This window comes from Somniosus microcephalus, chromosome 11, assembly GCF_052327205.1.
Source record: "Somniosus microcephalus isolate GS21.2 chromosome 11, FLI_Smic_1.0, whole genome shotgun sequence".
Taxonomy (NCBI): domain Eukaryota; kingdom Metazoa; phylum Chordata; class Chondrichthyes; order Squaliformes; family Somniosidae; genus Somniosus; species Somniosus microcephalus.
The window spans coordinates 182,499,802-182,517,809 of NC_140997.1; the positions used below are offsets into that span (position 1 = coordinate 182,499,802).

At 43.9% G+C, this 18,008-nt stretch overlaps 1 protein-coding gene across 2 annotated transcripts in view; it reads left to right on the forward strand.

Annotated features, from left to right (window-relative positions):
• The window catches only part of lrig1 (leucine-rich repeats and immunoglobulin-like domains 1), a 154,034-nt gene that overhangs the window by 95,675 nt on the left and 40,351 nt on the right, over positions 1-18,008 (forward strand). For both annotated transcript variants that reach the window (XM_086001480.1, XM_086001479.1), the window contains exons 5-8: positions 885-1,028; positions 2,428-2,571; positions 3,299-3,442; positions 10,346-10,489. In XM_086001480.1, the coding sequence (XP_085857606.1) occupies positions 885-1,028; positions 2,428-2,571; positions 3,299-3,442; positions 10,346-10,489 (576 nt within the window). The remainder of the gene's footprint in view (positions 1-884; positions 1,029-2,427; positions 2,572-3,298; positions 3,443-10,345; positions 10,490-18,008) is intronic.

An 18,008-nucleotide genomic window follows, 5' to 3' on the forward strand; every position in this document is an offset into this window, starting at 1 on the left:
AATATTTGCAAGACAGAGCTCTTTTTCATCTAATTAAGACCCTGATTAAAACCTCTTGTTTTTAAAAAAAAAAAAAAAGCCTTGCTTCCAACTTTCAAATAGATGGTGAAAGTGGGGAAGAAGAATAAAAGATAAGTGATTTTAAAGTATCAAAAATAGGGGAGAGAAGTTCAGACCGGGTAGAATCAAACAAAGTAAAAATATAATAGAACACAGAATGAAGAGGAGAAACTGGGAGAAGGAGAAAGGTCAACAGGCGTACTGTTAAATGGAAATAACAACAGAAAATGCTGGAAAAACTCGGCAGGTCAGGCAACATCCGTGGAGAGAAATTTGAGTTGACGTTTCGGGTCGAAACAATGGAGTTTGCTTTAGTATCTTGGGGCTAATAAAGCTATTCCTAATTGACTAGTTTTAATGTATTTCAGATTCACATTTCAAATATTTGAAACCGAGGAAGATACAGGGCTATGGGAATAGTGGGGCAGTTTTAGGCTTTTCTATCTAGTAAAGAGCCAGTGCAGATATGACGGGTCAAATGTCCTCCTCCTTTGCTGTAAACTCGTATGGTTCTATGAATAAAAACAAAAGCAATTATTCGGAGATGAATGCTGGTAATCTAAGGGTAAAATGTCTTTCACCTGAAGTTAATACCTCACTAGCACATGCTTTGATGAATACACTGTTGTATGTATTGAATGCACATAAATCTTTGTTTCTGTTTTGAATTTTTTTTAGATTACAACTGCATAAATGATTAGATTATTTTGAAGGCATCATAAATTAATGGTTCTCAAATTTTTAGTTATAATGTTTCAATGCTTTGGTTTCTGTTGGGCATGGTAATAACGCCTATTGTAATCTATAAATCTACATTCTTACAGGTATCTGGGCAACAATCGAATAAGTATCGTGGAACCTGGCACATTTGATAATTTGTCGAGCTCCTTACAAGTTCTTCGGCTAAGCAAAAACCGAATTTCACATCTGCCCGTCAAGATCTTCAAGCTACCACATTTGTTGCACCTGTGAGTAGAAATCCTGAACATTTTTTCATTATCCTTGATATTCTGGGTTTGTTCTACCTTAGTGCATTGTAAATAGATTAGTTCTTCACTCTTCCAGATTCACTGTCTATTCAACTGTACAGAAACTGTACAGAACTTGTTTAAATACGATGTCAGCTATGTAGCCCAAATATATTATGTTATACACCCCCTCCATGCTTTGGTTTTATTTATCAAAAATAGCTTCCACCAAAGTAACTCCACTGAAGATGGGTCAGATTATTCAAAGGTGTGGATATCTTCATAGCTGCTAAGTGTTATATAACCAGTCTCTATTCCTGGAAGGAAAGCTAGTCTAACCTAGAGCAAGACATTAAGGAGGTTTGATTTTCTATTGTTCGGAATCCAATTAATACAGGTGTTCTGAATTGATCACCATAGCCATGTTCTCTTGCTGTCACCAATGAGATGATGAATGGGATTGCAAATGGAGATTATTTGTAAATGAGATGCATTTTGATTTTTGTGATCACATTTTACTACTTCATAAATTGACGCGCAAGACCTGAATAGCAATTTGAGGTTGTTTTTATAAAAAAAAAAAAAAAAAAAAAAAATCTGTTCAACCTATTACAAGTTGAGCGTCCCGAATCCGGCAACCTCTGAACCGAGGCCGAGTCGGTTTTCTGGTTTTTCCGGACTTTGGAATGTATTTTTGATGTCCGAAGTCCGGAAACGCCCGAGCCCAGGTTGCGATATTTCTGGACTTCGGACATCAGAAACACGTGCCAAGTCCAGAAATGCCTGGGCCCAGGTTGTGTTTTTGGTAAGCCTCCCTCGGTGTCCGGATTCCGGACCTCTGCCAACAATTGTTCCGGAACGCTCAACCTGTACTGCTTGACTTAGTGCTGCCATTAAAGTAAAGATCACTGGATGACGACCGTGCATGACTAGTTTCTAAGTCTTGTAAAATTTGCTGCAACCAGATGGAAAGGAGAACTGACAGTGGCCTCATTGATGCAGCATATGGCAAAACAAAGACAAACTTTCTGGTCTGTTGTGCATTCTCCACAGAATCTAAACATGCAACTGTCTTGTATTATAAAACAATCATTTTTGTGCCTGGTCTTGTTGGTCAGCTTTATTGCAGTTTGAAAATAATATTTTGGGAATCAAATTTCAAGGCATTTGAGTATTGTGATAAATGACACAGATGAAAGACAAAGAATATTTGTTCTTTTGAGTCTGAGGCTTTGATATTGAACTCTCTTCTTCCATGTGTAAGTAGTGAAAAAGATAATGCCACTGTTTTGAAAATCGAACAGTTACCTTGGGAGCTGCCAGTTTTCTCAACAGAGGAGATAAGGCAGTGGCAAGTGGAAACAGGTTTAAAGATGGGTTTTTGTGTGTTATGTTCCAGAGAGCTGAACCGAAACAGAATACGTCTCATTGATGGACTCACGTTTCATGGATTAGACAGCTTGGAAGTGCTTAAGCTGCAGCGGAATAACATCAGCAAACTCATGGATGGAGCCTTCTGGGGCCTTGCCAGGATGCAAGTTCTGTACGTCACTTTTAGGGAATTATGTCCCAGATGTTAAGAATATGTAAGACCATATATTGCAGGAATACAATTACATTGCAGGATCCTACACTGTCATATGTCCATTCATTTTCTTTCTATCTTCCCCCTCCCTCATGCACACCTACGTATTGTACATATGTATTACTAAGCTATCCGGCTTGGAGATACTGTAGGCTGTAGTTCTAATGGGTACATGTGTTTTCGTCTTTTGCCCTGTTTGTACTTTTTATCGTATGCTGGAGTGAATCTGATAGATACTGCAATGTGCCATGAACTTTTGGGTTTACTCCTGTAAAATAGTATGCTCCCAATGTCATAATGGTATGAAAAGCTGCATTTAACAGCTCATGCTAGTATCCTTCCTGGGTTGCTGCAGTGCAAACTGGGCAGCTGTCCAAAGTTGGTATCTGTATCCCAGTTGTGCAGCTGATGAGTAATGGGTTTTTCTTCAACACGGTTTGCAACTTTTTCCATCTAGTGTTTTTGGCAACATCTCTGGTGGTGGTAATTTTGGTTTGAAAATCTGCCTTGCAACAAATAGTCATCGACCAAGTGTTGAAAGAAAATATTTTTGACTTTTTTTAATAAATGGAGTTTTGGAATGTGCTTCGATAAAAGGAAAATTACTGAATTCATTTTTTTTAAGATGTCTTTTGTTGCCGTACCTTGTATGAAGGTAATGTAACTCATCTTTAACCTTTTCTAGGCATTTGGACAATAATATCTTGAATGACGTGACTAGTGGCTGGCTTTATGGGCTGTCCTCCCTACAGCAGCTCTTCCTGAGTTACAATACCATCTCTCGAATAAATCCTGATGCCTGGGGATTCTGCCAAAAGCTATTGGAACTGTAAGTGGCATGAGGTATCTGTTTTTAACTTCTGCAGATTGTTTAACTTAGAATATTGAGGGCAACCTCGGAATTTTTTCCCCCCAAAAAAGTATTTATGAAGTTAAACACATCTGTAATAATCATTTTACCCTCAGCATTTCATCCTTGTTTATGTTCACACTATTTAAAGTTACCACAACAAACTATAATACTGCAACATTATCGCCCTATATTGTAAGGAATATGAAAATCTCTTTTGGACATACCGTAGTTGACGAGATGTATGCATACCAGATTCCAGCATAAATTGCAGTACTTAATTTATTTTTGTTAGAAAGAATGTCTGATTCAAGTGTGGAATGATACAGTTATTATAGAATACTGGAAATACTCTGCAGGTCAGGCAGCATCTGCAGAAAAACAGTGTTAACGTTTCAGGTTGATAACCTGTCGTCGGAACTGGAAAAGATTAGAGATGTAACAGGTTTTAAGCAAGTGCGGGGTGGGGGGAGGGAGGAAAGAGCAAAAGGGAAGATCTGTGATCAGGTGGAAGGCAGGAGAGATTAAATGACAAAATGAATGAATGAATGTTTTTACAAAGAAAAAGGAGATCGACCTGAAACGTTAACTCTGTGGCAGAGCCACCAAAGGACTCAGATCGTTTGTATATAATTCCTTTAACAACATGTTAGCTACAGCCTGAGTCTGTGGCCTCGATTTTCGGCTTGTGTGGGAAATGGTCGGGTTTCACCGAATGTGGGGTTTCTGACACACAGTGTCAGCCAGCTCCACGCAATTTCCCCTCAATTGGCCAATTAATTCCCAGCATGTGGGAAGCCTTGCTAATTGTCCAATTCGAGTCAGAAATCCCCACAGTATGATGTCATCATTCGTGGTGCTTTCAAAGTCCACAGCCAGCACTGCATCCTCTGAAGACATCCAAACGAACCATACAGGATGGCAGAGGAGCCTGCAGCAGCTGTGGCCAGTGCCAGACCCCGAGCTGCCTTCAAATTCGACGAGGCTTCACTGCAGGCATTATTGGATGGGGTTAGGGCCCACAGGGAGGTCCTCTTCCCTAGGTCAGGGAGGAAGAGGCCTCCCACTGAGACCAATGCTGCATGGATGCAGGTGTCAGCAGATGCCAACTCGCTGGGAGTCACCAGAAGAACCTTGGCATTACATCTTTAACTCCTTCCTTTACTCCCCCACAGTACCATCCAGAGACCCCGTCCTCACTGTGGAGGAGGAAGAGGCTGTGCAGCCAGACTCCTCAGAGGAAGCTCCAACATCTGAGGGCGCAGCGTCAGCAGAAGTAAGCGCACCCAGCACCAGCGCAGACACTCACACCTCGGGGGGACCTCCGGGACATAGAGTAGTGTTGTCACCTGGTGTTTCACAGCTCACAAGTGAGCCTCAGCAGATTCTGGAGACAGGGACAGCAGTGGAGAGTCCTCGTCGGAGGGCGCAGGACTCTGCCAGCTCAGCTGCGCTGCATGTCGAGCCTCTGGGTCCATCTGCAAGAGAAGAGGTGATGGATCGCCATGCACAGATGCAGGAGTCTCTGGCAGGTTTTGTCTCCAGCGTCGCTGCAAGTATGGAGCGAATGGAGGAGTCCATAGCGACCATGAGCAGAGCCTTTGTGGAGTCATTGGCGCATGAACGCATCACCATGGAAAGGTTGGCAACCTCCATGGAGGAGATAACGCGCCAGGGTATGGAAAACATGGTGAGTGCTCATAAGAGAATGACATCTCTTGAGGAGCGTTGGCCATCAGTTGAACAGAGAAACCAGATCTTCATGGAAGTCCTTCTGAGTAGGACTGCCAGTGCAGAAACGGGTCCCCATGGCCCCCTAAAGCGCAGCAAGCTGCTCTCAAGCCACTTCCAAGCGCTGGCCCCTTCTGGCCTGTGCAGCTTCAGGTGAATGAGCAGCAGCCTGGTGCTCCTGTTGCTGATCCTGCTGTTCCTGGTTCTGCAGCTGCCGCCTCTGCTGCTGGAGATCCTCTAATGGCAAGAAGGGAAGGGGAAAAAAAAGGCGTCCCATGCTTCTCGTAGATGCCTCCGCTGAGGAAGCGCTGAGTGAGGGTGGCGAGAGGGGCTTCCCAGGAGATCACATTGGAGAAGTGTGTGAGGCTCCAACCTTCCACAGCTGTGCCTAAGCCTTGAAGAAGTAGCCCCAAGCCTTCAGCAACAAGGTTCTTCAACATACAAGTGCTGTCCCTTTAAATCTCAGCTTCTCCATTGACCTGCAGCTGACAGCTAGCAAGCCGGCAAGCTTCACACCAGCTCTCGGCAGCGGGGTTCCCCGCAAGCGGGTTTCATGTGGGGAAAGCCCCAAAGTCGCAACGGCCCTGGAAAATCTACCTCAACGAGGTAATTATTGGTAATTAGTGTGCCGACAACCAGCCCCGCCAGCGGCGGCCGGGACTGAAGTGGGGTGCGGGGAAACGGCAGTCCGAACGTCGGACGGGGCGGGGAATCAGGCGGGGGGGGTGTCCCGACCCGCTTATTCGCCGATTTTCGGCCCCCGCCCGCATGAAAAGCCGCCAGACGGCAGCCAGAAAATCGGGGCCTGTATCTTTCTTTATGCTGTTTAACTGTACAGAGCGTGGTTACTTTAACAGCGCGGTTAAAACGTGATGATGTCACGCCGTTCATCACGTGATCCCCCACTGGTGGGAAAAACGTGATGACGTCAGCCACGGGACCGCCCGGCAGTCCTCGTGGAGGCTCCGAAGAGAGCGGACCTACATCCGATGTTATCCTGCAGTTTATTGTTAAAACCTGTTTGTTTCATTAAAGTTCGTTTTGTTTGATCGCCTGAGTAGAACTCAGTCTTTTAGTTAGGAACCCACGTTCCTATATTGTTGACCCCAACTTTCGCGAACGGTTTTCGCAGAAGATCTTCAGCATGGAAACGAACGCCGTGACTCTGAAACTGCCACAGTTCTGGGAGCAACAACCAGCCGCGTGGTTCATCCAGGCTGAAGCCCAGTTCGCCATCAGGAACATCGTCGCGGATCAGACCCGTTATTACTACGTGGTCTCCGCCCTCGATAGCGCCACTGCCTCGTGGATCGTCAGCCTACTCGGTAGTCCACCTACTGACCGCAAGTATGATACGTTAAAGGCGCGGTTGCTACAAGTCTTCGGGCGCTCGAAGTCAGAGCGCGCTCGCCGGCTTCTCGCTATGCCCGGCCTCGGGGACTCCAAACTGTCCGAGCTCATGAGCCAAATGCTCACGCTCTTAGGTGCCGAACCAGAATGCTTCCTCTTCCGGGAGCTATTCCTCTGCCGGAGCAGGTGCAAGCTGCTCTAGCCAGGTCCGATGTCACAGACTGCGCAGAGCTTGCTGCTGAAGCAGATAAGATTTTCACAGTAACCCAGCAGTGCTGCGCTGCCACGAGACGCCCATCCCCCACAGACGAGGCTCCAGCTCCTCTTGCAGCGGGCTGGTGCTCCTACCACGCCCGTTTTGGCGCGAAAGCACGACGCTGCCGCTCTCCCTGCAGCTTTTCGCCCCCCAAGAAACCAAAGCTCCTGCAGCGTTCCTGGCGAAGGAGGACCGGGTCTAACGGGCGCTCCGTGGCTGTAATGGCCATCGGATCTTCGGCGAAACTTCTTTTCATCACGGACTCCCATGGGTCCTTTTGGGTCTTCGTACGGCGCCCAAAGAAGACCTGCAATCGTCCTCTGCAGAACTCGTTTATGGCCAGCCGCTCCGAGTACCAGGGGATTTTCTCCCTTCTCCCACAGAGCCATGGTCCGCCGCCCAGCAACTCGTCAGCCACCAGGAAGTGGCCAGATACTTCGCTCCGGTGCCTACATCAAATCACGGCCGACAGAGCTCCCACATGCCGGCTGAGCTGAAGAGCGCCAAGTACGTATTTATCCGCCACGACGCTCACCTGGATCCGCTCAAGCCCCCTTACACTGGTCCTTTCCGCGTCATCGAATCGGGAGACAAATCCTTTTCGGTCGACATCGGAGGAAAGCCGGATCACATTTCGGTGGACCGGTTGAAGCCGGCTCACTTGGACCTGGACCGCCCAGTCGTCATCGCTAAACCGCCGAAACGTGGCCGACCGCCCGCAGCCGCCGTGCCAGATCAACCACAGCCACCCGCCAGCTCGACCACACCCGCCGCGCTAGCTCAACCACAGCCGCCCGCCAGCTCGACCACCGTCCATCAGCTTCCTCTGCAGGGTTACCGAAGTCGCTCGGACAGACTTGTCAGGCCTCCTCGACGCCTCACTTTTGCTGTCAAAGACAATTCTGGGGGGGGGCGCATGTGGCGGAGCCACCAAAGGACTCAGATCGTTTGTATTTAATTCCTTTAACAACATGTTAGCTACAGCCTGTCTGTATCTTTATTTATGCTGTTTAACTGTACAGAGCATGGTTACTTTAACAGCGCGGTTAAAACGTGATGACGTCACGCCGTTCATCACGTGATCCCCCACTGGTGGGGAAAAACGCGATGACGTGATGACGTCACGCCGTTCATCACGTGATCCCCCACTGGTGGGGAAAAACGCGATGACGTCATGACGTCAGCCACGGGACCGCCCGGCAGTCCTCGTGGAGCCTCTGAAGAGAGCAGACCTACATCCGATGTTATCCTGCAGTTTATTGTTAAAACCTGTTTGTTTCATTAAAGTTCGTTTTGTTTGATCGCCTGAGTAGAACTCAGTCTTTTAGTTAGGAACCCACGTTCGTACAACTCTTTCTCTCTCCACAGATGCTGCCTGACCTGAGTATTTCCAGCATTTTCTGTTTTTATTTCAGATTTCCAGCAACTGCAGTATTTTGCTTTATTACTATAGAATACTAATTGAAATGGCACAATTAACATAGTTTTGACTTTGACTGTTATTGCCATCAAGTTGCTATGAAACAGTTTCTATTTTATGATGATAAGAGTACGTTATAACTGCAGCCAGACTAGTCTCTGTTTCTTTATTTGCTACTGGGTGTGAGATTATCTTTAGGTAGTCTTCCCTGCTTTGACTTCCCACTGGTTGCAATAGAATGGCAAATGGAGTTAACTTTTTAAAATTCAAATTAAAGTTTTAAATGTTGGAAAAGGACTGAAAATGTCACTAGGGTTGGAGGCCGGTGAGCAGAATATAAATATGCACATAATGACATAGAAACATAGAAGACAGGAGCAGGAGTAGGCCCTTCGAGCCTGCTCCGCCATTCAACGAGATCATGGCTGATCATCCAAACCCTAGCACCCGGTCCCTACACTGACAGCCATCCCACCCAAGCCCTATCCCCGTAACCCCACATATTTAATCCCCCCTAACACTAAGGGCCAATTTTTATCATGGCCAATCAACCTAACCCGCACATCTTTGGACTGTGGGAGGAAACCGGAGCACCCGGAGGAAACCCACGCAAACACGGGGAGAATGTGTGTGGAGTTTGCACAGTCACCCGAGGCCGGATTTGAACCCGGGTCCCTGGCGCTGTGAGGCAACAGTGCTAACCACTATGCCACCGTGCTGCCCTCTGCTTTTCCCCAGCTTGAAAATAAAATTGCATTTTAGTTAGAAAAAAAACTTTTGTTACTGGAAGTAACTCAAAGATGGATTTGGAATTTAAGTGAGAGACCTTTTAATATTCTTTGTAGTTTTTCTTTAAATGAACCTAACACCTAAAATATCTATTTCAGTACCTTGAACTGCTTGATGTGAATTAGGGTTTTAGTATCCAGTTATTGTTTTTTTTGATGGATGATTGATGTTTAATTCTGGTTTTTGGGCTGAGATGGAAAACACTTGAGATTTGTCAAATATTTGAGGTCAAAATATAGCAAATCTCTTTTTCATTCATGATCGGCTTTCCTAATGTAAACCTGAGACTTCAAATATGGCATTTTAAAAGCCTCTTATTTGCAATAGAAATATTTTTTGGTGCACGTTGTAGCATGTTCCAAGTATTAACTTATAAAAACCCAGCTGAAAATTTTCTTAGTGACCTATTTTAAAATCCCATGAAACTGCCCCACTAAGAATAATTAGTTTACAGAAAGAATATTCGGTTGTATACAAGTTAGGGTAAAGCCATCTGTTTTCTAAACTAACTCTTGTGGACTGAGCTTTCACTTGGCCAAACCCACCTTGGACTTGATCTGAAATCCAGACAAGGTTGGGCAGTAAATATGCATGGAGGCTTCACACTTGAGTGCAGTGTACCTTAGCTGTTTGCTCTCCCTCCTGCAGAGTGGATTTCTGTTTTCTTTACCTGGGTTGCATGGAGCATGAGGGGTGATGAGAGTAGTCTTAAACAGCTTTTGTTTTACCTCCTGCACTGCACCGCCCCCCCCCCCCCGGCCATTAGCTGCCAGCTTGATATAATTGGGACACTTTAATAAATCTTTATTCAATTAATCTGATATCTTATCACAGCCCTGATGGCGCAGCTGGTTAAGACAGTGAGTAGCTGAGCTGTAGAGACCGTGGTGGTGAGAAGGTTCAAATTCAATCCCTGGTCTGTCTGCATTAGTTGATCTAGCCAGGGGTGGTGGTAGGAATGCTATATTATCTTCAGTGTTCATGCTATAGATCACTGTGCAGTAACTTCTACTGGAAATGCATAAATGAGGACAGGATTGGGCTCTGTGAAGCACCCACCCCCACCCTGGTGTGATTGAATTGTTTGCTAACTTCTCACTACTATGGCTCGTGTGACATTAGTCACTTGGCGAGTCACTGGAGGGCCAGGGCGCCTGTAGAATTGTACTGCAATAAGGTGTCGGCAAAGGGGAAGGGAAAATATTGCTGTGGTTAGGGGGAGGTAAGGGTCAAAGAACATATATTTCTGTGCATTGGGAAAGCTATTTCTGAATATCAAAACAGATATTAACTGATTATAAATGTTAGTTTTAATAGTTTTTTTTGTCTTTCTCAGGAATCTTTCTCGCAACAACCTGATGAGGTTGGATGAGGGAAGTCTAATGGGGCTGAGTGGGCTACAGATTCTCCGCTTAAGCCACAACACAATAAGTCATATTGCCGATGGGGCCTTTAAAGGACTTCGAAGTCTGAGAGTATTGTAAGTATTCAAATCTGCCATTTAGTGAGACATGAAAAAGTTTGGTTTCCATGTGGAGGATCTGTGGTAACAATTTGTGACGGCTATTTAAATGTAGTAATGCTGTGCTTTAGGGTTGAGCAAATCTAGCTTGTGTTCACACACTTACAAATTAAGATTTTTATATTAACTTGTTTTCATCTTAAAATACAATAACCCTGCAAAAACCCATCAGTTTTTGTGGACCTTTATAGCATTCTATTAGAATACAGGAAACTTTCTGGTATCCGGCACGGACGGGACCGACGTGTTGCCGGTTCATCAACAATTCCGGATAACCGAACGCTATAGTAAAAGATACGGAGCTCAGAGCTCCGTATAAAGCAACAAACCCCAGCTTCAAAACGATCGGCACAAGTTGCAACCGTCTCTGTAGCTTAGCAACAGCTTCAGCTACACCCTTGCACAGCAACAAATGATGTCAAGAAACGGCTGAAGACACTGGATACTGCAAAGGCTATGGGCCCTGACAACATTCCGGCAATAGTACTGAAGACTTGTGCTCCAGAACTAGCTGTGCCCCTAACCAAGCTGTTCCAGTACAGCTACAACACTGGCATCTACCCGGCAATATGGAAAATTGCCCAAGCATGTCCTGTCTACAAAAAGCATGACAAATCCGACCCGGCCAATTACCGTCCCATCAGTCTACTCTCAATCATCAGCAAAGTGATGGAAGGTGTCGTCGACAGTGCTATCAAGCGGCACTTGCTCAGCAATAACCTGCTAACTGACGCCCGGTTTGGGTTCCGCCAGGGCCACTCAGCTCCTGACCTCATTACAGCCTTGGTCCAACGATGGACAAAAGAGCTGAACTCGTGAGGTGAGGTGAGAGTGACTGCCCTTGACATCAAGGCAGCATTTGATCGAGTGTGGCATCAAGGAGCCCTAGCAAAACTGAAGTCAATGGGAATCGAGGGGAAAACTCTCCATTGGTTGGAATCATACCTAGCACAAAGGAAGTTGGCTGTGGTTGTTGGAGATCATTCATCTCAATCACATGACATCACTGCAGGAGTTCCTCAGGGCAGTGTCCTAGGCCCAACCATCTTCAGCTGTTTCATCAATGACCTTCCCTCCATCATAAGGTCAGAAGTGGGGATGTTCGCTGATGATTGCACACTGTTCGGCACCATTCGAGACTCGTCAGATACTGACGCAGTCCGTGTCCATATGCAGCAAGACCTGGACAACATTCAGACTTGGGCTGACAAGTGGTAAGTAACATTCGCACCACACAAGTGCCAGGCAATGACCATCTCCAACAAGCGAGACTCTAACCGTCTCCCCTTGACATTCAATGGCATTACCATCGCTGAATCCCCCACTATCAACATCCTGGGGGTTACCATTGATCAGAAACTGAACTGGACCAGCCATATAAATACTGTGGCTACAAGAGCAGGCCAGAGGCTGGGAATTCTGCGGCGAGTGTCTCACCTCCTGACTCCCCAAAGCCTTTCCACCATCTACAAGGCACAAGTCAGGAGTGTGATGGAATACTCTCCACTTGCCTGGATGAGTGCAGCTCCAACAACACTCCAGAAGCTCGACACCATTCAGGATAAAGCAGCCCGCTTGATTGGCACTCCATCCACCACCTTCAACATTCACTCCCTCCACCACCGGCGCACTGTGGCTGCAGTGTGTACCATCTACAAGATGCACTGCAGCAACTCGCCAAAGCTCCTTCAACAGCACCTTCAACCGCGACCTCTACCACTTGGAAGGATAAGGGCAGCAGACGCATGGGAACATCACCACCTACAAGTTCCCCTCCAAGCTACACACCATTCTGACTTGGACCTGTATCGCCGTTCCTTCACTGTCGCTGGGCCAAAATCCTGCAACTCCCTTCCTAACAGCATTGTGGGTGTACCTACACCATATGGATTGCAGCGGTTCAAGGCGGCGGCTCACCACCATCTTCTCAAGGGCAATTAGGGATGGGCACTAAATGCAGGCCTAGCCAGCGACGCCCACATCCCATCAATGAATTAAAAAAAAAATGGAGTAAAAAAAGTAACTAAAAGTAAAAAAAGTTACCTGAACCGACTCCTGAATTTTGCCGGTGGATAGAGCGTTCTGGTTATTTAGGGGCCGGTTAATCGAAAGTTTCCTGTACCACAATACTCGAAATTGGTCAAATAAGATGTTAAACTAGGGACTAATCTGACTGTTTAGGTGGATGTAAATGATTCCTTAGCACCTGCTCCTTCCTGGTGATGAATAGATTAGTTTCATGATTTAGAAATGGCTGAGATAATGCTCTACTCAATAGCTTTGCCTTACTCTCTTGATTGCAAAATGTTTTATAACAAGCATGGGTAAACATGGCAAGAGAAATGGCGGTGGAAAGGAATGGGAATAGGGCTTCAAGGGTATGAAGTGGGAGGGAGAGGGTTAGCAGCACGGAAGTGTCGGCCTTTAGCATCAGTTTCATTTGGGATTTTATTAAATGGGGAAAAATTAAAAATGAACAGTGGTGTCAGTCCTCTTTTTCTACAGCAAGACTGTGATTTTGGTGCAAATAAAACTTGTTAAACACTTGTCTGAAAAGCATCTGCTTAAAAACTTAATTATGAGCCTCAACTTCTATGCTCGTTGTGTTGCTGGTATCTGATTTTTGAATTGGATAGTAGCAGTGACTCCTGGCCAGGAAAGATCAGCTGGGCATTTCTTCTTGCTGTCCAACTAGGAAGTATAAATTTAGGAATAAAACTTGCTCACCCCAAAACTACATGTTTTACATATCTTTTTCTAAGTGACCACTATTGGTCTGTACCAGACACAGATCTACTCCAGTGGCCTCTGCTAGTGTGAGATTGACCTGTAGAGAGTATCTGGTCCATAATGAGAGGCTCCACAAAGCTAATTGGGGGCCTTGTTTAAGAATTGTCTGTGCTGTTCTGAGAGATTTCCATTGCACTTTGCTGTTCTTCAGGAGCATCTTTTTCAAAATGGGAACAAATGGGTGCAGTCAAACCATGTTCACTAAGAATCGGTTCACTATACTTTTAAGTTGGTTCAGTGTGTTGTGTAAATATTATTTCCCAATGCACTATGCTAATCCTGAAATCTTAAAATACAGGAAACTTTGGTTTATCCGGAGGTTAACTGTCCGGAATGCTCGAGCCACCGGCAAAAATCAGGAGCCATTTCGTTAGGTTTTTTTTCACCAGTCAGGCTCTGCAAGGTCTCGCTGTTGCTAAGCTTCAGAGACGCTTGTGAGGTACGGCCGACTGTTTAGAAGCTGTTGCTAAGCAACAGGGTTTGTTGCCAGATACAGAGCTCAAAATCTCCGTATGTTTCAACATTAGCGCTGGTTTGTCCAGCAGTTTTGATGGGACGGCAACAGCTCGGTGCCGGATAGCACAAAGTTTCCTGTACACCAAACATTTACTTAGAAAGAGGGGCTGGATAAATATGGTAACAAATGTAATAAATATTATGCAAATGCGTTCCATGTTGGTGGAAAAATTGATCTTCGCTAAAATTCTGCAGACAGCAAAACACCAGGGAAAATACCAGAGGTCTAAGTGTTCCTAACCTCCAATCGCCTATAATATTAGCAGTAATTGTGAAAACACAAAAGATCATTAAATGGGGAAGCTATATGCAATGCTTTGTTACAGCTAGAAACCACTAGTATGTGTTGTAAATATGATTTTCAATATTTCCACAGTATGCTCGGAACATCCCGTGACTAAAAATTGGCAATGTAATCATAAAATTTAAAGAACAAATAGGAGTGCTCATTTCTATTTTTCTCGAGACGGGAATGATTTAATTGTTGTTATTTAAAAACTAATGTTGCATTAAGACCTGCTTCAGTTCTAGTTCTCTGGCAGCTGCCATATCTTGCCTTTTTAGTCATGAGTTTGTCAGAAGAAATGAATTTAAAAAGAACCTATACAGACACCACCTTTTCTCCTTCTCTACGCCCAAAGCTGGAAGCAAAAGACCCCTTTACCTTAAACTGCTTATAGGAAGATGTCAGACAGAAGTGTACTTGGTCTTTCCTGAAACCGTTTAGTTTTCAGAGAGAGGTTTTTGTTTGTATTTTGAATGACCAGCCATGGCAGAGTGGTGAGGCTTTCTACTCTATGCAGAGAATTCTAATTAAATAAAGCAGAGGCCCATAGGGCCCTGCACCTGGTGAAAGAGAAACGAGCACGCTTTAATTATGGTTCCATTGTTGCTGAGGATTGACGAGCCTTCAGTGGGTGTGAAACTGCTGAAATGCATAGCTATTCAAATCGAGGTCAAGCCTTGGGGCCTTCACACAGCAATGATTAACAAGCCAGCAGGCATTCAGGCCTAGCCAGCCAGAAAGAATAGGAAATTGCCAGTGAAGCCTGGGAGAGAAAGGAAGTAAACACAAAAAGAGCTCAAATCAAAGGTTTTGCTAGTTTGCGAGAACATTTTTTCTTTAACTTCACCCTCCTTCGTTCTTTTCAAAGAAAAGAAAACACGCAATGAGCAGGGTATTGGCATTGTATTGAATACAATGTCATAGCCAATTTAAAACCATATATTTAGAGAATAAATAGCCCCAAATAGAATGCCACACTATTCTATTTGTACGTACTTTCATGTCGAGAGACGTGGACTGGTCAAGCCTAGAATCAAATTCTGTATTTTTAAACTACATTTTCAGCTAAAATGTCATTATATATGTTGCTTCCAGACACCTTCATATTGAATAGATTTTGATTTTCAGTCTTTTAATTAGTGGAACAGCATGTGCTAAATTATATGGGTTTCTAGTTGGTTATAGCTCGTATGAATTTGATACACAAACTGGACAGATCATTCTCCTGATAGTGTGCATTAACCCATTAGATTTTTGTATGCCAAGTATCGAAAATTGGATCTTGTTTTACATTACTTTACACATTTAAGCAAGATTGTTTCCGATTTATAGCAGATAAACAGCTCAGAATTTTTAAACTATCCATTTTTGTTTTCAATACCATCAAAATATTTGTGTAATGTTTAGTGTTGAAACTCCACATAACGATTGGAGGAAAAAAAATACTAACGACGTAATGTTTTGGGCAGAAGACTATTTATTGGTCCATCTCGCCTAGTCTTCCAAACCTCCTATCGGGTTTCCTACTCATTTCGGAACTAATAGCCCTAAATCTTATTTATTAACGAGAATTCGTCCAGTTCTGTTCTTTTCTAAAACCTGCCATAATTTTGTGTTCTGGTAATCTCTTCACATTTCTTCACCCTCTTACTGAAAAATTATTCCCTCAATTTCCTGTGCCCCTCTGATACCCTAAACTTCAAACTGTATCCTTAGTCCTACAATCCTGTGCCTGACATGCACAAATTCCTGGATCTATTATCATACCCTTCATTTTTTTTTAAAGACTCCAATCAGATTTATTACTACGTTTATAGTAGCAAATGGGTGCATAATTCAGTTCACATAGCAACTGTAAACTGTCCAATTCTAAAATCATAACTTGAATGGTACTTGCATTTTTCTCCGTTTCTAAATGCCTGTGGTAGCAATGATTTTGACTTTGCTTTTCTGTTGTTAGAAACTGGTACTAGTGAAATCCCAATGACTACCCACCACCTTTCTACTCCAACCCTTATCAGGGTTTACATTGAAGTTGTAGGTTATTTGGGGAATTGCTTCAGTCAAAATTAAATTTATTTGGAAATAGTGAAGAAACACTGCATTCCTCAAATGATTAATTACAAAGTGGCATGTCTTATTTGACGGTGATAGTTGTCCAACTCACTAATACATTTTCTCTTTGGTACTTAATAGCTGTGTTCTGTATATTTATAACCTGTATAGGGAAGGATAATAACCTCAAACAACCTGAACATTTGTCTACTCCAGCACTGCTTTTGAAAACTACTTCACAAAAGAAACTTGTAGGTTAAAGCTTGCTGGGAATGTCTTTTTAAGAAGAGGTTTGAAATCCTCAATAAATAGTATTGTACTGTTCCAGTGCAAGGTTGCTAAATGCTGTGGAATGTCCTGTTAGATACTATTTAAGGTTTTGCCTTTTTCACTATTTTTAAATTCGGTATCATTCAAATTTGTCTGATTATCATGAAAACATAATTCTGATTCCTTACGTATGTGCCTCTGCAGTATTTAGTTGTACTATTCCGTGTGGAGAGAAGTGGGCCAGTCAAATATACAAGTGAAGGAAAAAATATAGAATACCTGCCATCACATACTTTCTGCCTCCTGTGTGGACCATAAGATTAATTTGGGACGAGTCTCGGTTTTTCTTAGGATCAGACAAGGTTCTTGAAGTCCCAAAGGCAACGTAGAAATTCTGAACTTGGAAATCTTGAACTTTGAAACCCCTTTTTAAAGTGATATTGATCAGGGGAAATTCCTGCACGAGTAAAGAACCTTGTATGCAAAGGAAGGAATCCCAGTAATTGCTTGCTGGTACTTCATATACAAATAAGTTTCATGTCCGGTGCCCAGGAAAAGTTTTCTGAGAGAAAGCATAGAGCTTCGAGGCCGGGGCAAATTTCTGTGGGATTAAGCTGTAATGCATTTCCACTAATTCATTTGATTTTGGAGACTAAACCACTTCAAATTTGCACTGAGTCTGTCTTCTACAGCTATGCACAATTGTACAGCTTGTCTTCATCTGAATCATCAGAGGAGCAGAAGTTCTTTTGTGAAGATAAATTCCTGTTCTGGTAACAGGTTGAAGAAATGGAATCCTGATTTTAGAAACATCAGCAGTACTTAAAAGCCACAAGAGGACTGGCCCATAGGGGTAGCCGACTTTGAAAGCAGCAAGTTTCCTTCCCAAGTGACACTGAAGAAGAAACAAATAAGGCAGTAGGGAAAAACCTAATCATCCTGGATTCTATTCCACAACTATGACTATCATCCTTGCCTTTTGGAAGTAATTTTGCACCTTTGCAGGCATGAGATGACATTTTGTTAAACACCAGGGATCCAAAATGAATCCTGTGCATCAAATTTTCTGCACCAGAGTCCCCATAGTAGGTAACACTATTTTCAGTATTCTTCAAAGTCACAAAACTAGATAGATTAAACCATAACGTGTTTAAAAGTCTTGTCTCCCTTTACTTTAGTGTATCAAAATAATACGTGATTCTGTTCAGGTAGCCACGCCATCATTTAAAGGATTTCAATGTTACATATCCATATACATGACCTAAAGCAAGGTCGTTGACTGGAAATGTAGTTTTGAAATCCTTTTAAATGATGTTGTGACTCTTGTTGGCATTGATAGTGTTGCCTCCTTTTGCGTGGTGAGAGGAGATAATGGCCTGGTTTTTACGGTCAGTGGCTAACAAACTGCGTTCGCCATTCATTACACTTGCAGCTGCCCACAGACTTTTTGTGGGCTTTTGAGCAGCAACTATCTTATCGGGCATCTGAAACAGCACGGCACCCTCTACAGGATTTTACAGGGGATCCTGGGACCTGTGTGAACAGGGCACCAACAGCGGG